Source organism: Sciurus vulgaris (genome assembly GCF_902686455.1).
Source record: "Sciurus vulgaris genome assembly, chromosome: 4".
Taxonomy (NCBI): Eukaryota; Metazoa; Chordata; class Mammalia; order Rodentia; family Sciuridae; genus Sciurus; species Sciurus vulgaris.
The window spans coordinates 151,233,485-151,254,891 of record NC_136464.1 but is presented as its reverse complement, the minus strand read 5'-3'; the positions used below and the strand labels follow the sequence as shown (position 1 = coordinate 151,254,891).

At 36.6% G+C, this 21,407-nt stretch overlaps 1 protein-coding gene and 1 long non-coding RNA gene across 2 annotated transcripts in view; one reads left to right on the top strand and one right to left on the bottom strand.

The window, feature by feature from the left end:
- COG6 (component of oligomeric golgi complex 6) overlaps positions 1-6,998 on the top strand; it is an 88,922-nt gene extending 81,924 nt beyond the window's left edge. The window contains exon 19 of the mRNA XM_079136164.1: positions 5,555-6,998. Coding sequence (XP_078992290.1) covers positions 5,555-5,702 — 148 coding nt within the window. The 3' untranslated portion in view covers positions 5,703-6,998. The remainder of the gene's footprint in view (positions 1-5,554) is intronic.
- A 2,243-nt stretch (positions 6,999-9,241) lies between these two features.
- On the bottom strand, positions 9,242-20,041 carry LOC306658878. The gene is made up of 2 exons (XR_013763175.1): positions 19,808-20,041; positions 9,242-10,186 (listed from the first exon to the last, which is right to left on the bottom strand). It is a non-coding gene; the product is annotated as an uncharacterized lncRNA (long non-coding RNA).
- Positions 20,042-21,407: the final 1,366 nt, after the last annotated feature.

Below are 21,407 nucleotides of genomic sequence, written 5' to 3'. Positions count from 1 at the left end.
GCACACTACTTCCTAAATGCAACAAATATTGAAAGTTTCCAAAGTTTGGAAATAAGAGGTAAACAAAGTCCAGGAAATTATTTGTTTAAGTGAATGTGCCTTTGTTTGATTCTATTCACTACTCATCAAAGGTCTCAAACTATATGGGTATGTTAACTTGTAGATTCTACCTTACAGAAAAGATAGCCCCAGAGGTATGGTTAATGTGCTATGACACATTAAACTATTTTGTATTTAAACTATTCTAACCTTCCTTTTCAAGTGCTTGTAAATGATCAATTCCTCAAAATCACCTGTGAACCAGCTTAATAATTTTAATAGTTTGATAGTAGTTTCCTCATTAATAAGTTATTAGATATTTGACTTTGTTCATTCTTTATTTGTATGAGAGTTATGTTTTAAATTTTCCAAATTATACTTGTACTGGATAGATTATTAAACCATCCAGAAGGACTGGGGTTGTGACTCAGCAGTAGAGGGCTTATCTAGGACGTGTGAGGCACACTGGATTTGATCCTTAGCATCACATAAAAATAAATAAATAGAAAAGGTATTATGTCCATCTATAACTAAAAAAAAAAAAAAAAAAAGAATCCAGAGGCCAATAGAGCACCGTTTAACAAATTAATCCCAAGAAGTTTTTGTGGTAGCAAAGACTAATGGTCTAACTTTATGGATGATCATAGCTTACCTTAAAATAAAATATCTCCCCCTTTTGATGGACCTCTTTGCATATCTTTTGGCCTTATAAAGAACAGGACTACAACTCTAGCATGTAACAATTCTAAACACACTCTTCATCTACTAGCTGTGGGCTTGACTCTGATTGTTCAAAATGCTGGTGGATTTCTCTGTTAGAGCCAGTGTTCAGCATCATCTGCTGATAAGAAAATTGCCTTTCATATGGTAATCAGTAGATAAGTACATTCCAAGTTTTCAGAAGTATGTGACTGGGCCGTTGATGATTTGGTTGTTTTAGATTTAGTTACAGAATACCTAATAGTTTTGCATTTTGAAAATTAATTATTTGTCACTATATGACATCATTATTTGAAACTCTGTATTTCATGTATGATGCTAGTGATTAGAAAAATAATTTGGTCCAAAACAACAGGAAGGAAGGTAGACAGTATGATATGTAGGTAGGTAAACAAGTGACCAAGAGATGCTTACATATACTTTTTAATTACTTCTAGAGATAAAAAGGAAGGGATAGTAAAATAAAAAATAAAATAGAGAATGAAATTGTTTTAGCACTACAGAAACATACTTTTATATACAAATAACTTATATGCTTATTTTAAATCATTATTTAGCAAATGCAATTCCCCAAAGCAAAGTCTGTATATGTGTAGGTAGATAGAAACATCGAAATTTCTTTTTAAATGGGAGCTCATTAAAATACTCTTATCTTTCAATTGAATAGTACAATTTAAAAACTGAAAGTGTCTTATAATATTGTCTAGTTCCGTACTTCACAGTGAAGGAATTAATCCTGGAAGTTAAAGGCAACAATAGTGGTGGAACTTCAGCTGAGTCTTCTGACAGCAGTTCCTTCACCGTGCTGTACGGAAGCCGCTCGATGGACTTCTCGCTGGCTTTGGTACTGATGAAGGAACTCTCAGATTTGTTCAGAACTCTGGAGTAACACTGCCAGAGCCCTTGCTCTTTACACTTTGCATTTGATTTGGATTCACTTCAGAGACTCTCTTTCCCTCTTGTTTCTGTCTGGTCGGCTTTAGCAAACCAACTAGACAGAGGGAAGTTTCTTTTGCTTCCCTTTTTTCTTCCTACTACATGAAAGACTTCTTCACCAACTTTGCTAACTTTTTATCTTCCTCTGCATACACGTGTTCGTTTTTAATCTCTTCCCTACAGACTGGAGAAGCCCTTTACCACCAAATACCAACATTTAAAATGACTTACAAACTCTTGCTTGGTTTTACTGGTGTGGTCTTATTTAATTTATCTGTGTTTTAGCAGTATTGCTTCACTCTGTTTTTCTCTATTGCGAACTTATGGTTTTTCAGCTACATTGTGAATTCTAGACATTTTTAGCTAATTTACCTTAAAAACAGAAATGTGCCTTAAGTCACAGTTGAATCTTATTCCATGTAAATTTTTTCATCATTAGGACTAGTAAATAAAATTTAAAATTTTATGACAAAATTTTCAATAATTCTAATTTATCATTGTATCTCAGTTTTTAAAATTTAATATTTATACCTTATTCTGATTTTAAACTTCAATTAAAAATGAATAAAGAATATATATATACCAATGAACATTATTATGTATGTATGAATATATATACACACATATATGTATATATATATTGATATATGCACCAATGAACATTATTCAGCCATAAAGAAGAATGTATTTAGAACATTTGCAAGAAAAAAATGGATAGAACTGAAGATCATCGTGGTAAATGAAATAAGCCAGATAGGCGTCACATGTGTTCTCTCATATATGGAAGCTGAGTGGGGTAGTGGGGGTATCTTCATCTTCAATGTAGAAGGGAGAGCAGAGAGTAAGAAGAGGTAGTGGGGAGACCGACTGACCAAATGATGTTATAAGCATGTACAGATATGCCACAATGAAAGCCACTTTTCTGTGTAATTAATATGCACCAATAGAAATTTTTTTCTATGTTCTATCAAACACACCCTATGTTCAAATTAAGTATAGATTTTCTGAGCATGAAGTGTAATAAACGCTGTGCACCTCCCAAATCTGTCATATTGCTTTTAAGTAAAGAACTAAAAACAGTATTTCTAAAATTCAGTATCTGTCTTGTTATAAAACGGTTATCAAATGTATATTATATCTGATAGTTGTTTCAAAATCAGTTTATAGTATTTTGCAGTTCTTCATTTATTAGAAATGTTTGCATCATTTTGGTGCATTCATTGTTAAGTTCAGTTAATTATAGGAAAGATCTCCAATCCAGTAGATCAGAAAACATCTTGGAGTCTCATCTGGTTAAGTAAAGTTTCAAAGTGGTTTCTACCTTCATCCCTTCTAACAGAAAGGTGGTACAGACCTTATCATTCCACTCTTCTCAGAGAATTTACTAGTGCATCATCTTTCTACCTATTCTAATTTTGGAAGCTTCAGCAGTTTTTGGAAAATGTCAAGTTGCTTTAGTTTTAAATAAAATGTTAGTTGCTTTAATTTTAATTAAATGACATAAAATGTTAGTTGCTAAAGATTTAGGATCCCATCAGAATGAGGTACTGATGATCCACAATCATAGGTGAACTTTCCTCCCCATTCCATCCAACTATTGATATTCTTTCTAGACCATAGACATGTATTTCTACAGATAGCCTTACAAATGTATTATTTGGGCTATTATTATCAAAAAAGAACATAGTTCCTAGAAAAACAAAGAATATGTTTTGTTGATTGTGATTTCATTGCATTGACCTCGTATGACAAATAACACAATCTATTATTACTACCATTGTTGTCGTGTTAGTCTGACCAGTCATATAGTACACTGAACTATGTGGAGAGAAAGCTTGGCCTGAAATAACCACTAACCCAGTATTTATGAAAAAGAATTCATGAAAAGTTATTTTTCTCCTTCAGACATTTAGTGAGCATTTAAAGTATACTGGGTTTTAAGGAACATAAGAATATGAACAATATCCAATTACTTAAAGTTTTGCATGATAGCCGAGATGTGAATATCATATATTTCTACAGTTCCAGATGTTTTTAAAAGTACATTTTGAAAATGTAAATTTCCAGCATTAAGAAAGGGTAACTATACATCCTATAAAGAGCAAAAGAGCAATACAGAACTATTTTGAACAACTTTATGGCAAAAATCAACAACTTAGATGAAATAGAGACTTTCTTTGAAAAATAAACAACAAATATTGCAACTCTAGATTTTTACTGATTCTTTTTAAAGCCCTACAATTTTTTTATGTCATATTCATGTTTTCTTTACATCATTGAACATGTTTATAGCAACTACTAAAAGTGCATTGTCTGAATACCACCATCTCTGTGGTTTCTTTGTGTGTTTCTATTGATTGATTTTGCCCCTGATTTGGTCACCCTTCACTGCTTCTTTTGCATGTCTGATAGTCTTTTCACTGGGTACTGGACATTATGTATGCTGCATTATTGAGTATTTAGAATTTGTCTACCTTTAAAAAGAGTGTGTTTTGACATTTTAAGATTGAGCTCTATTGCAGTTGGTATATAGATCTGATGTGAAACTATCCCCTCCAACAACATAAAGCTATTAGGATCTGAGAATCAAGAAAATGTAGACGCTTTAATATAAGTTTATTTTAAGGAGTGGTAAATTCCATAAGAGAGGAACATCAAGAAAGTGCTGTGGACATTCCAAAAAGGAAATGATTATTTCTAACTCTGAAGATCAGAGACTTCATGGAGGAGGGTGCATTTTCACAAAACATTAGGGCATTTAAAGTAGTTGGAGGTGCTTCAGGCAAATGGAGGAGTGAGTACAAGGAACTAAAGTCCCCAAGCCCAGGGCAGGGAGAGTGGTGAGGAGTACATTGGGCTGCAAGGGAGAGAAGTATTCCAGGAAGTACTCAAGGGGGGAATGTTGATTTCTTGAAGCCCAAGGAAGCCACTGAAGCTCCTCAAAGACTTCAGGTAAAGGAGAGATGTGATTAAGAGTCTACGTCAGAAAGATGTTTCTAACAGGAGGACTGAATGTGCAAAAGACTGGAAAGGGGGAGACCAAGTAAGAGTTTTCTTAGTCCTCTGGACAAGAGATGATGGGACATAGTGATGCCATTAACAGAAATAGGGAACATTACAAGAAAAGTAGCAGTAAAGCTTGAAAAGCATATTTTTTTATTTAGTTTTTATAAATATCAGGAAATTAAGATGAGTACTAGGTGTAGTGATGCATGAATAGTGCAAGCAGCTGGGGAAGACAGAGAGTAAGTGTCATGGCAACGTGGCGGGAGGTGACAGCAGATTTAGTGAGCCTGGTGCTCTTCTCTGCATAATGACTTTTCAAGCATTGCAAGGCTACATCTGTTGTTCTTCTAGGTGCTTTGGTAGAGCTGCTTGAGAATGCTGTGGTTTGTTCTAGCAAGTGTCATGTTTAGCCTAGTGATGATATACAGAGCTGAGGAGGAGTCTAGGAGATATGGTATTTAAGGTAGGAGGTTCAATAGGTCATCCTATTTTAAATGTATTTTTAATTAATGATATTTTCAACTTACAGTAGGTTTATTGGGTATAACCTGGTCATAAATGGAGACGCATCAGTATAGTCAGGCGCTGTTATTTCCCTAAAGGTAGAGCACTGAATAAAACACAGTCCCTGCCCTCTGGATCCTGCATAGCAATAAGGGAGACTTTAGTGAATGATAACTATATAAAAATATCTTTTATCCCCAAATCAAGGAAGAAGCATGTAGTTGTGCCATGATTTTTAAGTAGTAGTGGTGGTATGGTAAATATGGAAATGAAGTGTACTGATTCAAATAAGAAGTGTTCCTACAGTTCCTAGTGATTATGTGTTCATATTTTGTTTGCTTATCCACAGAGAGCAGATTGTAAAACAGTCTACAGAATTGGTCTGCAGAGCCTATGGTGAAGTGTATGCAGCCGTGATGGATCCAGCCAACGAATACAAAGATCCAGAGAGCATTCTGCACCGATCACCACAGCAAGTGCAGACACTGCTCTCCTGATTGTCTTCTTTGGTTGTGTTAGCAAAATATCACTTCCCTCAAATACTGAAACTTGTTTTGTTCTTCAGTCTATTTTTCTTTGAAATTTCCAAGTTACAGATTTCTTTGTATCATGAGATTGTAGGTCCCAGTAATTTCTTCCATTCTCAATGATATGGAAGTAACTAAACATTGATCTTCTTTAGTATTGTATGCATCTCCTTTCTGGTAAAGGTGTTCTCTTCTTTGTTAGCTACCTCTCCATCTCTGCAATTTCTTCTTTATCCTGGAACATAAAATATGTGGCAAAAAGTAATATGAAAGGTTTAAGGATTTTTTTTTTACAAGACTAGTTCTAAATTAACACCATATAAAAATTTTGTCAAAACTTAAATATTAGCATTAATTATAGTAAATGCATCTTTACCTAAAGATTTCTTTGCATTCTTATTATTAATGTAAGTAGGTAGACTAAATCGTTTTTTTGAACCTTTGTTCCCAAAATAACTGTTCTAAACGGGTGTTAGAAGAGAGAAAAATAACAGTGGATTTGCTGCTGGTATATATAGCAATAGTCTCATTTCTGCTTTACTTTCACACATAGTACATAAATGGTTACATACTTTTTAATGTCATTTTAAATATACACTCAGCTAAAAGGGAGAACAAGAAAAGTAATTTAAATAGGTTGGAATCTACTCTGAATACCTTGGAGGGAACTTAAGGTGGGGCTCAGCACTGTGCTAAATTTTAGATGTGTATGTAACCTGAGCTACATGTTCGTCTAGTGTTTAAAAATAGCATTTGTCATATAGCATGGACCCTAAATTTAACCAAAGACAAATTTATCTGGTGTTCAAACCAATATGAATTCTTTTGGAGCAAAAGTAACTATGCATCATCCATTTTGGTGAAAGTCTATTATAATCGTATTATTTTCTCTACAATGAATATATGTGATATGTGTGAAAATAAAGCACAATACAAATTCAAAGCTTACATTTTTACATATTGTATTTGTTCTGTGAAAAACAATTAATACCTTACCACTAGTGAATTCCTTTTTTTCCTAAGAAAAAATGTATTTTTCTTTTTATGTGGTTTTCTCAAGTATAATATTGAACTGTTTCTAGAGCAGCATTCTTTGCCGTATTTTTGTGTATCTTGTTAATTTGTGTTTGGTAAAGGTATTAATAAAAATACACATGCATGTAATCCCAGCAGCTTAGGAGGCAGAGGCAGGAGTATCACAAGTTCAAAGCTAGCCTCAGCAATTAGAAAGATCCTGTCTCAAAATAAAAAAGACTGAGAATGTGACTTAGTGGTTAAGTACCTGGCTTCAATCTCTGTTTAAAAAACAACATATATATATATATATTGTATATATACATATAAATATATATATATATGGCAAATCTGAGCTAACCAGTGAAAGACTAGAAAGACTAGCTGGTAAATGTGGTATATCATAAGATTTGAGAACAAAGTCAAAATAAAAGATTATAAGTGATAACACTTATAATCACTAGGGTAACACTTAGATTTGCTATATAGGTCATAGTTCGCATTTTGGACTATTTTGATTTGGCATGACTATAACCTTATTACATCAAAGATGACCTAAGTAAATTGAAATGCATACTACATATATGGATTACAAGATTTTAGATGCCAGTATTCCCCAAACTGATTCAACATAATCCCTATGAAAATTCCATCTACTTTTTTTCTTTCATAAATGGCCAAGCTGATCCTAAAATTTGTATAGAAATAACAGAGGACTGTGGATAGCCAAAAAAAAAAAAAAAAAAAAAAAATCTTAAAACTTTAAAACTTATTACAATACCAGGATAATTAAAATGTTGTACTAGCATAAGGATGGACATATACAGATGCTCTTAACTTACCGTAGGATTACATCCTGATGGGCCTAATATAAGTGAAAATATCATTAGGTAAAAAATGCATTTAATACACCTCACCTACAGAACATCAGAGCTTAGTTAGCAATACAGTGTGCTGTAGAATGTTGGTTGTTCATTCTCAGAATCATGTGACTGGGAGCTACCTCTTGTCCAACACTGACAAAGAGGAAAAGATCAAAATTCAAAATTTGAAGTACAGTTTCAGCTGAACACATATTACTTTCCTACCATCTTAAAGTTGAAAAATCATAAGTTTAGCTGTTGAAAGTTGGGGACCACCTGTAGTTCCATAGAATAAGATCCAGAGTTTAAAAATAAGTCTGGGCATCTATGCTTGATTTATTATTATTATTTTTTAACAAGGCTTCTAGGACCATTCATTGAAATTGGAACAACTTTAAATCCACCCCATCTTACACTGTCATTAAAAAACAAAGTCAAAGTGGATGATAGATCTAAATGTAAGCACTGAAACTCTAAAATTTTCAGAAGAAAATGTAGGTGTATATCTTTATGGCCTTACATTTTGCAAGATTTTTATTAATGACATCAAAAGTACAAACATCCAAAGAGCAGGGGAGGACAATGTTAAGTTTTAAAGTATGTTCATTAGAGATTACTGTTGAGAAATGAAAAAGCGCACACAATGGAAGAAAATATTTGCAAATCATATATAGACAGTGGATTAGTATCCAAAATAAGTATCTTCAAAATATACTTTACCACTCAACAATAAAAAGACAACTGAATTTTTTAATATGCAAAGGATTTGACTAGGTATTTCTACAAATATGATACACAAATAGCTAATAAGAAAATTAAAAGAAGTTTGACATAATTAGTAGGGAAATGCAAATCAAAATGATAATGGTTCTGTATCGGGCTGATTACAATATTAATACTCTTAAAAGGACTATAACAAGTTGGTGTGATGTAGAGAAATTGAAACCCTTATAAATTGGCAGGTGGGAATGTAAAATGGTGTAGTTGGTGTGGAAAACAGATTGATGGTTCCTCAAAAAGTTACAAAGAGTCACCATACAATATTGGCAGTTCAATATTGACAGGAGAATTGGAAACCCAGGTATACACAAACATTTATAGCAGCATTTATAATAGCCAAAAAGTGTAAATAACCCGAATATCCATCAGCTAATCAAAGGGTAAACAATGTGATAAATCCATAAAATGAGATCTTATTCATCAATGAAAAGCAATGAAGTACTGATACATGGATGAAATCTTGAAAGCATTATGGTAATTGGAAGAAGCCAAACAAAAGGCTGCACTGATTCCCATTTGTATGAAATATTCAGAATAGGCCAGTGTGTGGAGATTTAAATTAGATTAGCAGATTCCAGGGACAGGGAAAGCAAGGGATTATGAGTGACTGCTCACAGGTACTTTTTGTGGTGACAGAAATGTTTTAGAATTAGTGACTGTGACTGCACAACATAGGATACTGAAAACCACTGAATGTATATATTTTTTGAAATAGTAAATTTTGTGTGACTTTTCTGAAAAAAAACTTTAAAAAATTAATAGGCCAGTTTGCATGCCCTTAATTCAGATTTTGTGATCTTACAATTTTTGAGATCTAGAGGAACCATCTCTCAGCCTTTTTTGAAAGTCAGAAGGTGAGGTATATTCTTGAAACTGGCAATGGTAGTGATATATAATTGCCCAGTTTGTGAATCTTTTATGTACTGTGGACTTAAAAATACATAAGTAAAATACAATGTCATGTAATAATATTTAATACTTGTAGCAGATCCATTTTTTTCCTATTTAAATGTATTGTTTAGATAAGATGGATGGCCCCACATATAGTTACTTTAGAGCTGTAATTGTGTGTAAGCATGATTAGCAGTCACCTTGAAAATACATATTTATGTCTCCCCAGAGAGTGCTTTTGGAGATAGATACTATAATTATGTATTTTTACAGGTCTAAACAAAATTACTACAAGTTAGCTAAGAAATTAATATAATAACCATATTAGTAACAGCATGCCAGTCTATCAAATCCAACTAAAATTAATGCCAGTGAATGTTAAAAATAAATCTCTTTGCACTGATAATTTAATAAGTAAAAATGACTGGTGCTATGCTTATAAAAATGAGCTGAAATGGGGAAAATTTTTGATAGGGCCAAAAATATATGAAATATTTGTGTCCTTCGAGGAGATGTAGAACATTTTGGCAAAGTGTTTTGTTTTTGTGTATTTAAAACAGTGAAACTCTAAGCCAGTCTACAATTTTCAAAGTTTAAAGCTCTGAAACTAATTTACTTAAATATTCTCTTTGTTTCCATGAATGTCAGATTTGAAATTCCACTGCAGCAAGCATAGCTTTTGCTTACTCAAAGCAAAATGACAAGAAGGAGGGCAAGCCAGCATCCAGAGTTGGTTCTCTGTGTTGAAAGGCCATGAGTCTTTCAAGGGGTGCCATCGGTATGAGTTGTTTGAAGGACTCAGGCAAGAGCTGGCTGCTGTTTTGCTAGCCAGGCCTCAGAAGGAATATAAAATGTAATGAGGATTGAACTGAGGTAGAAAAACGCATTTGCCATGGGGGCCAAGTCCTAAAAAGGAAACCAAAGTTTTGATTAGTATAACACAAACTTGGAATACATATTTAATTGCAGGCCAGGAATTCTTGCTTATAATTGTATTCATTTCTTTTAATAAACAAAGATATAAGCAAGGCAAGAGTTAAAACAGCCCTAAAAGATTGCTAAAAAAAGAAAACAAAAACATCAGGTCAAGGTACCCTGCTTTTATTCTGAATCTTTCAAGAAAGAAAATTACTTTTCCACTGAGTAGTAACAGATTAATGATTCATATAATAATAAGCTGTAATAGAATTTGCATTAACCAAAAAATGTGCAAACACACCCTTAGGATTTACCGAAAGACTCTTTTCAAGTAGTAAATCATTAGCCCTGGAATTGTTCCTGGTAACCTACAGCCTCTGGGGGATAATGCAGAATTTGTATTGCTTCCTTGGTGTGATCGTGATGGGGTGAGGTGAATGCCATCTGTCATAATTGAAATTTCCATGTGTGTGGATAAATCTATGGATTTTTACTGCATTCTTCTGGTAGGTTTACTTATTCCTGCCCAAATAACAAATGTCTTAGTTAAGTATATGGTGTTCTATTTTACTTTCTTCTTCTAGAGTGGCTTAGCCATCCTAGGATTTATGTTATTCCACAAATACCAGCTTGTCCATACAGTAGAGAATCAACTCTGATTTCTGAAACAGCTATTGGGCATGTGGTCATGCCTGCTGCAGTGGCCTATACCTGTAATCCCAGTGTCTCAGGAGGCTGAGGCAGAAGGATCACAAGTTCAAAACCAGTCCCAGCAACTTTGCAAGGTCCTCAGCAACTCAGTGAAACCCTGTCTTTAAATAAAATATAAAAAAAGGCTGGGGATATGACTCAGAGGTTAAGTGCCCCTAGGTTCAAGACTTAGTTCCAGAAACTAAAAGAGAGAGTGAGAGAGAATAGGGCTGGATTACTTTGTTGCTTTGACCCTATGATCAATTTGGGGGAAAATTAATTTCTTTATAGTAATAATCAAAATCATAGCTTATTACATTTCCCTTATTAGGATAGTTTTAGTGTCTTTCAAAAATATTTTATAATTCCATACAGATCTAAGAAAACTTTGATATGTTTATGCCTAAGAAATGTATAGTTCTTAATAGTTTAAATGGTATATATTTTTAGTTGCCTTTTAAATTATTTTTGTACATAGAAATGGAGTTGATTTTTGTTCATTGATTATGTTTCATCAAGGCACCTTTCTAAATGATTTATTATTTCCAGCAATTTTTCATTTGTTTTTCTGTTTGTACATTTATATTATTTGAAGCTAAATAATGATATTGTTTCTTTCTTTGCAATTTATATATCATACCCTTCATTGTTTTTTTTTTAGTGCTATCCAGAAATTCCAGCACAATGATAACTAAATAGCAATGATAATGGTCATTTCTCTTAATTCAGATTTTAAAGGTAATGTTTCTAATATCTTACCATTAAAAACTATACTTGATCCATCTCACCCCAATAGAATGGCGATTATCAAGAATGCAGGCAACAAAAGGTGTTGGAGAGGATGTGGGGAAAAAGGTACACTCATACATTGCTGGTGGGGATGCAAATTAGTGCAACCACTCTGGAAAGGAGTGTGGAGATTCCTTAGAAAACTTGGAATGGACCCACCATTTGACCCAGCTATCCCACTCCTTGGCCTATACGCAAAGGACTTAAAATCAGCATACTACAGAGATATAGTCACATCAATGTTCATAGCTGCTCAATTCACAATAGCCAGACTGTGGAACCAATCTAGATGCCCTTCAATTGATGAATGGATAAAGAAACTATGGTATATATATATATATATATATATATATATATATATATATATACACACAATAGAATATTACTCAGCTATAAGGAATAATAAAATTATGGCATTTGCAGGCAAATGGATGGAATTGGAAACTATCATGCTAAGTGAGATAAGCCAATCTCAAAAAACCAAAGGACGAATGATCTTGCTGATAAGCGGATGATGACACATAATGGGGGGTGGGAGGGGGGCAAGAATGGAGGAAGGAGGGACTGTATAGAGGGAAAAGAGGGATGGAAGGGTGGGGGGGAATGTGAAAAATAACAATGAATCAAACATCATTACCCTGTGTAAATGTATGATTATGCAAATGGTATGCTGTTACTCCATGTACAAACAGAAACATGTATCCCATTTGTTTACAATTAAAATAAATTAAAATTTTTAAAAAACTATGCTTGATATAGCTTGATAAGGATTTTTCAGTAGGTGATTGTTATTGGAGAGAAAGTTATGTTCTGTTATTGTATGCTGTTTTTATATTATGAGTGGATATTGAATTTTATTAAATGATTTTCAGAATCTTTTGGGATGATTGTGTGGCTTTGTGGTAAATGGCATTTGTAATTTTCTGATGACAAACCCATCTCACATTCCTGAGGATTAATCTAAATTGAGCATATAATTTTTCTTTCTGTGAAAATCACTGGATTTAGTTGTGTATATTGACTAGTAATCTTGCTAAATTTACTCATTAATTCTAACCTTTAACTACAGATATTTTAGAATTTTCTAAATAGTTATACATGTAATCTGTGATTAGTGACAGTTTTCATTCCTTTTATCCTTTTCTTGCTTTATGGCACTGTACAGTGTTCAACCAATACAACAGTGTTACAGAGTTGAACAAAAGAGGTGATAGTGGTCACCTTTGTCTTTTTCTGAAATATCTGGAAGAAGCTTTCAGTTTTACCAGGTAGAAGTTTTGTAGATAAACTCTATCAAGCTAAAAAAGTTTCTTTCTCTTCCTAGTTTGTAATTATTTAAATCATAAGTGAGCATTGAATTTTATCAGAAAATTTTTTTATATATACTTAGATAATCCTATCTGCTGGGCATAAGATGACACAGTCCTGTGATCATTTGGGATCCTGGGATCTGGGAGGCTGAGGCAGAAGGATTATAAGTTCAAGGCCAGCTTCAGCAATTTAGTGAGACCTTGTCTCAAAATAATAAAAAGGACTGGAGATATAGCTCAGGGGTAAAGCACCCCTGGGTTCAATCACCATTACCAAAATACATAACCATTTCCCAGCCCTCTTACTATGGAAAATTTTGTATGTCAAAACAACTTTGCATTCCTGGAATAAACCCCATGATCATACTATACTATATTTTTAATATACCTCTTGGTTTAATTTGGTAATATTTATGTTTTTTGCATTTTTTTCATGAGGGAAACTTGGCCTGTACTTTTCCTTTTCTTTTCACATCCTTGTCAGGTTTTGGTAAGAGGTACTGAAAATGAACTGAAACGTAATCTCTCTTTCTGTTGTTTGGAAAAGATTGTGAAAACTTGTTGATATTTCTTCCTTAAATGCTTAGAATTCCAAGTGAAACCAACTAGGCATGATGATGTTTCATGGGAAGGTTTCAAATTAAAAATACATACAGAACTATTCATTTGTTCTATTTCTTCTTATGTCAGTTTTGGTAAATTTTATTTTTTCAAAGTATATGTTCATTTTATCAAAATTATATCATAATGTTCTATCCTCTTTTAATGTGTATGGACTTGGCATTAGGAATTTAAATTTTCTTTTTTGGTTAGTTTTGCAAATAATAATGGATTTTGTTAGTCTTTTCAAGAAAATTGTTTTTTACTATAGATTTCTTTATATTTGCTTTCTATTTAATTTATTTTTGCTATATTTTTTATTAATTTGTTTCTTTTACATTCTCTGATTTATTTGGTCTTTTCTTCTTGTACATAATTGATTTTTGGACATTCTTTTATGGCAATATATGTATCTAAATGTCCATGCAATATGTTCATCTGTATTTCCATGAAAGCCCAGATTTAGCTATTTAAGTTTTGTAAGTCATGTTTTCATTACTGTTCAAAGTATTTTCTAGTTATCATTGTGATTTGACCTCTTATTTCTTAATATTTAGAAATGTATTTCCAAACATATGAATATTTCTTAGTTCTTTTTGTGGTTGATTTAAAGTTTAGTTCCACTGGAACCAGAAAATATGTTTGGTGTATCAATATTTTAAATTTGTTTATACTTGCTTTGTGATCCAGCATATGATCTATCTTAGTAAATTAGCCTCTCTAGACTGGAAAATGAAGAATTTTCTGTGAATATTGGGCGCTGTGCTACACATGAACTAAGAGGACATTTTTTTAGTCTTATTCAAATCAATTGTAGTCCTTCTGAGTTTTTCCCCTCCCTGGGGAAAACATGCTTTACCTCTGAGCTACATCCCCAGCCCTTTTTTATTTTGAGACAGTCTTGCTGAGTTATTGAGGATCTCCTTACTTTGCTGAGGCTGACTTCAAACTTACTCCTGTCTCAGTCTCCTGAGTCGCTGGATTACAGGGATGTACCTCTGCATCCTGCTGCCTTCTGGTTTTTAATCTGCGTGGTATGCAACCTACTGAGACATATTGTTAAACACTTCAACTGTAATGGTGGATTGGTCTCTGTTTCTTTTTAGTTTTATAAGTTTGGGCTACATGTTTTAGGCTATTTCTAGATATTTAAATTTTATTCATTATAATTTCTTCTTTGGACTGTGAGTTACTTAGAAGTATATTATTTGCATTCTTGCTAGTAAATTTTTTAGCAAGGGAGTGAGGCAATAAAATTTGTTTCTTAAAAAGTATAATCAGTTGGGGTAGATTTCTTTGGCATTGTCCCTCTGGTGCCTCTCTTGCTCTCTGTCTCCTGTTCAGCACTTATAAAAAAATACACCGTAGACTTACTAATTAAGCCAGTCACAGATAAATGAACTACTGGCTGCTCCAGTTGCTTTGATTCCATGCTAAATCAAGCCAAATCCTCTCAGCATATTTAGGTGCAACTCATTCTGCTCATCGCTCTTTCCCTGCATTGAGTGACTTGGATTTTTTTTGGCTTTGACTTATTTCTTTAATACTAGCATATGACTTTAATCTCTGAAAGATCTCAGTGTCTTATATACTAGAAATAACCTGATTTCATTCACTGGCACAGCCTTGTCTCAAAGTGAGTTTTGGTAGTTAATTACACTAACCAGTATAAATAAGTGAGATAGGTTCCATTGGTTTCCAACTAGTTTTTCTGAGATAAAATATAGAATCCTTTTCCTAACTGAGTGTTGCAAATTTCCTTCTAAATGATCTCGAGAATAAAATAAGGAAGCAATTTTCTTGCTTGGTGGACGTCCTGCTGGCTTTAAAACCATCCATAATTTGGAGCCTAAACTTAATGTAAAACTCTGAGTTTGGTTTATACCCAGTAGCCTCTGAGCCATTTTCATAGAATGTTGGTGGTCGGCAAAGGAATTCTTGGTGTAAAAACATCACGACTTTTGTGCTGTGTGCAGATAGTTACTGAGAGTGATGGAGGAATTACTCTGTACTGAGCACATATTCTGAGCAATTAGGACAAGTGCCAACACCATTAATGCTCAGATGCCAAGCGCCTGCAGGGAGGGTTCTGTCAGAGGATTTAGCAACCAACCCTTGGCTCACTTGCCAGAGGGTGGCACTACAGGTTTCCTGATAGCTGTGCCAGCCTGGCTGAGACTCAGCAGCTGCCACCCGGCCACTTCTGGCTTCTAGACACGCTCTCTCCAGTGCCGCTTCTGACTCCACCCTCCTTGCCCATCTGCCCTCCATCTGCCTGCCACTTGAGCAGTGGGTGCACAGTTGGGGGCACCTTACCAGTTGAGTCATGACACCCAGCTGACACATTGCAGTCTCCTTTCCTGTGCCTCCACCCCCCACCAACCTCTTCTCTAGCTTGGCAGCTTGGAAGGAAAGGGTTGCCAATTCCTGTTTCATAACATTTCAGGGGCTCCATTCAAAGGCTTCTGGAGTATCCTGGAACTCAGGGAGACTGAGTTTGAGAGTGGGGTGGGGACATTCACTGAGGGGATTGCAGATATCCACTGGCCTCCACCCAGAAAAACCTGGGGGTGGGGAGAAAAAGAGTATCCTTTGTAACTCCAAAGTTTCATCAAAATGAACTGAAACCTGGTTCTGTGCTTTCCCCATCCCATCCTGTTCTCCCTACCACCTCAAAACCAGAGCAGTGAAATAGCTTAACAATTTGACTTTTATCCAGAACCGGGACTTCGTTTGTTAAAGCAAAGCATTTGGTCCAAGATTTTCTAATTCTTTCTGTGGGAACTTGAATCAGCATCCCCTCCCCAAGCTCCCACAAAAGAAGCAGATGGGGATCTGGGCGAGGTTCAGAAGTCTAGGACTTGGACAGGTTGAGAGTTCTGTTTGCCAGCCTAGATTGCTTGTAATTAAAAAGCTTATCCTCCTCCTTTTTCGCACTCCTGAACTTATCTGAAGAATCCACAGAGTATTTAATCACACATGGAAACATATCTGCCCGTATAAGGGAAAATGGGTCTTTGGAATCAGGGGCTTACCAGCAGAAGTGAGTCACGGGGGGCTGTTAGAGTGAAGCATGGCCCTCCCCTGTGACCTTGATGTGTCTTGTTTTCTAGTGTTGGGCACAGTCAGGGTCCTAGGCATGGGTTAGGACTGGTCTACCCTACCCTCTTCCTTCCTTGGACATTTCCTTCCTCCATCTCCTTGCCTAAGCTATGCCTATAATAATCATTCCACATGTTTTGACTTCTTAGCAGCGACACTTACTGACACCAGATTGTTAACATTTATATGCTTTGTGATACAGAAAATAACTCATTAGTCTTGACATTTTAATGCATCAGAGTTCTAAGACAAAAGCTAACTTTGCCCCTTCCAGCTTAAGTTGTTCTAAGTGCCAGATTGTGCTCTGTTAGAGAATTGAGAACAAAGTGAAGCGTGCCCACTCGTGGCTCTTGAGGTAATAAGAGTTGTAGGGTATTGTCAGAAACTGCGTTTATTTTTTTGTATTAAAATGTTCCAAAAGAGGTGAGAAACAGACTTTTCTCCCTTCCTGAAAATTCCAGGGCAGAAATGGAGTTGGCATTGCCTCCAGGAAGCATTGTAGGTGGTGAAGTAGTGTGAGGATAGAGCTGGGTGACTTCATGGAGGGCGCACTTCCTGTATCTGACAAAGCGTGACTGTGTGTAGACTTCTTGGGAAGGTGTCACTTGTATGGGCTTTCTTACAGGGTGGCAAGGCCTCGTTCTGCTTCGGGGGATGTTTTGCCCAGCAGCAAAACAGATTCTTATATTTCCCTGACTCAGCTCTGAATTGTGCTGTGAAGGTACCCAGGCATGAAAAGTTCCATATTATACAGCTGACTTGAGCTTGTAAACTCTGGGGACAGCAAGGTGATAGAGAACAGCTTCCCTAAACCAGAGCTTCGGCTTCCAAATTGGAGACCTCCTGGTCCAGGAGATGAGACAGGATCACAGCTGGTCGGCCCAACTCTGAGCCACCCTTGCAGAAGAGCAACCACAATCCAGGGCCCCAGGCTGTCCTGCTCTCTAGGTGGCACTACAGAGCACTCTCAAATCCCACCAACCTAGTCACTGATGCCGTTTTTTTCCTTGCTGTTTAACGTATGTGTCTATCTTCTTCACACTAGCACACAATGAGATTTAGTAACCCATTTTAATGAGGCAATTATGTTTTAACTCTGTTGTGCTCAATTATGCACTTTCTCACATTGCCTCGGCTGGAGTGCCCTGGTGTTGGTATCTCCCTGGCACTCACTGGCTGGCCCCCGAGGCTGGCTAGGCAACTTTGCCCACGGCTACTTCTACTGCCCCTACTCAGGCTCCACAGGTGGCTGAGTGCTGCCACAGGGCAGGGACAATTGCAATTTCCTGGCCCACCCCATGGAGCTCTGGACTGCTGTGCGGGTGGCCTAGACTTTTCTCGTTGGCTTGGCTCGCAGGATTATTTGTCCAGGCTCCAGAGCCCAAGCTGTCCTCCAGCTTGGAGGGACCAGAAAAATAAACTTGGATAATCATAACCATGCACCTTGGTCAGATTTATATTTTATTTTTCATTTTCATCTAGGCGTTCGGTACCTGAGGGTGGAAACGGGAGGAGAAAGCTCATATACCCATCTGTCTTTGTAGCTAGGTCTCAGTTGTAACTTGGAAAAAAGAAGTTCTAATTATGCGCCACTTCACTGGAAATAATATATTTAATTTATATTAACCACAAAACATAACAAAGCAGTCACCTGTGGACCTCACCACCCAGCTTAATGGCTAACATCTTCCCAATACTATAGCATCTACCTTTGTGCTTTTATCCCATGCCCCACCCACCCTGAGAGGGAACCAATTGTTAAAATTTGTCCTTAGTGTTCTCTTGATTTTTAAAAAAAGTTTCATCCCATATGTAAGTTCCCCTGGCTATTATTTGTTAGTTTTGCTTGCATTCTGTCTTATTAAAGTGTTATCATCCTGTAGATAGCCTTCTGTAACTATTTTCTCCACTTAAAGATTCATCTCCGCAAGAATATAGAGAGAGTAGCTGCAGTTCATCTCTCTTCATTGTTGAATGATATTCTGCTGTGTGACAAGTTACTCGCTCCTCTTCCTGACACATGAATTTTGGACCTTTCTAGTATTTTTTTTTGTTTGTTTGTCTTACGTTCTCAACAATGCTTCTTAACAGTCCTGCATACATATACTAGTGCAAATGCGTGAGAATCTACTTTGGAGTGGAATTTCTAGGTTGTAGTGTAGGAGAATGTTCAAGATTATAAGACAGTGCTAAACTATTTTCCAGAGTGATTGAATTAGTTCATACTCCCTCCACCCAAGCAGTATCTTTTGCAATTTTCCAAATTTCCACAGTGTTTTACGTACAATGTGACATCCTGGTCAAGAGCATTATTTTAATGTGAACTCCAGCTATTGGCTGTGGGGCCTTGGAAAAAAAGTTAGTTGCTCTCTCTAAACCTCAGTTTTCTCAACTCTGAAGTGGGGATTATCAGTTGTCATAAGGTATGAGTTTATTGTGAGAATTAAAATAAGCCATACAAAGTCAAATAATCTAGCTCAAGTACCAGATACAAAATGGTGTCCAACAATTAACAGTATTTTATGTCAAAATAAGAGCTAAGGGTGGAAGGAAATACTTCAGTACAGTGCTGTAATGGTCTGGATGTCTGTGTTCCCCCAGATTCATCTGTGGAAACCCAACCCTCAAGCTGATTGTATTGGGACATGGTTAGGTCATAAGGGTGGGTTTTTTGTGCTTGAGAATAATGCCTCATCAAAAAGGCCTGAGGGGGCTTCTTCTACCATGTACGGGGCAGTGCGTAGCTGCCATAATTGAGGCAGAGAGCAGCCCTCAGCAGACATTGAATCTACTGGCACCTTGACCCTGGACTTCCCAGGCTCCAGAACTAAATAAATTTCATGATTTGTAAATTACCCAGTCTGAAAGATTTTGTTACAGTAGTTTGAACTAATTAAAGCAAGTACCTAACTGCCTTATGAGATTTCAACATCCCCCAAGAAACCAGCACCTCAACGTTGCCAAACATAATTGACCCAAGTTCCTGTGCTCTTATTTAGGATGTTTGTGACTTAGTGCCATTCACAATTCCTATCTGTCCAGCAAAGAAAATTGGAGATCAATATCATAAGGTAAAAATATTTTCTGGTTTGTATCACAGGCAATTATGATAACTTACCTAATTAACATCCTCCACCGGGTCTTGTATTATTAGTTGGGGTTTCCTGGGCTGTCAGTGGAGCGCCATGGCCTCGGAGCCCCATAAAACAGCACATGCTCCCAGGCTCCATAGGGGTGACGGGACCATCCTCGGAGGCAGCCAGCGGGGGTGCCAGGAACAGCCGGGGACTTTCAGGGAGCTCACACACATGGGCTCTCGTTCGCCTCTCCCTGAGATCGTCCAAGTTACTATTATTTCTAGTCCCATTTTTACAGATTGAAAAAAAAGAAAGAAAGAAAACAGAGTTAGAGACAATGAAGCGATTTGTCTTGGGTGACAGGAGCTTGACTGAAACCCAGGTCTTCTGTCACTGGATCCAACTTGTTTTTTCTGTTTTGTCACTGCCTCCCCCTGCCTTACTGTATTGTGTGCCTTCGTAGGTGTTTATTTGTTTTTCCTTTCAATGTTATTTAATTTAATCCATTTTATTATGTTAAAAAGAAAAAGAAATCCATTTGTGTCTCTAGAGGTGGCTCTAGCCATTAGTCAGAATTACTGAACAAAGTTCACTGTCAAATTTGCTATAAGAGGAACCATTCAAGAATTAATTGTGAAAGGCTTATTTATAATGAGAAAGGCTTAAGATCACAGGCTTTCATTTCTCCCAATCACGTTTTAATTACTGAAGAGTTTAGTAACCACTGAAGCGTGTAGCTACCACGTTCTTGGTTGCTGAGAGATTTTTTTCAAAAGAGCTTCCACTGCTTGGTTGCCTTCTCTCTGCAAGCCTTCACCCGACAGACCGTTAATTGTCTTTTTCATGTTCATTTTCTTTAAAAACAAACCCTGCATTCTTATTCTCTGGCATTAGGGATTAGCTGTTCCTCATTAGCTGCCCCTGGTGTCATAAGTAGGGACAGAGCAAACCCTTGTAGATTCAGGTGTGGCATGCTGAGTACCACCACGCCAATAGAAAGGAAGCCTGCCACCACCCAGTGTCATAGGATGCTGATGGGCAGAACCTCTGGATTCCCAGGACTCGGGGCCCTTCCTCTGTATGTCCTCTCAGCAGGTAACAGGTCCACCCAACCATCCTGCTGCCTCATTTCTTTTCTTTTTTTCCTAATACTGGGAATCAAGCCCAGGGACACTCTACCACTGAGCTACATCCCGAGCAATTTTAATTTTTTTGTTTTGAGACAGGGTCTTGCTAAGTTGCTCAAGCTAGCCTCAAACCTCCCAGGTCACTGGGATTACAGGTGCGCGCCACCACACCCAGCCTGCTGGATTTTTTCTTCCAGGTACTGAAAAGTACTTGGACCAAATCATACTGCAAGATCTCCAAGCATTGTGTTGTATACCATCTTCATGTTGGGGACAAGATCAGCCAGGTGTGCATCCCAGAGGAGTTACAAAGTGGGTGACCAGCACCTCAACTTGTCCCCAGCACTCTCCAGGGAGCCCCTGCCCTGCTGCTCAGGCCTATCATGTGGTGCTCTCGGTTATCTTGCCCTGGGCCCTAGGAAGTGGTTTGGTCCAGGACATGGTCCTGGGCAGGGACACAGGGATGATTAACTGCCTCATTATTTGGTGGAGTACATTTAACACCCTCTGCCCT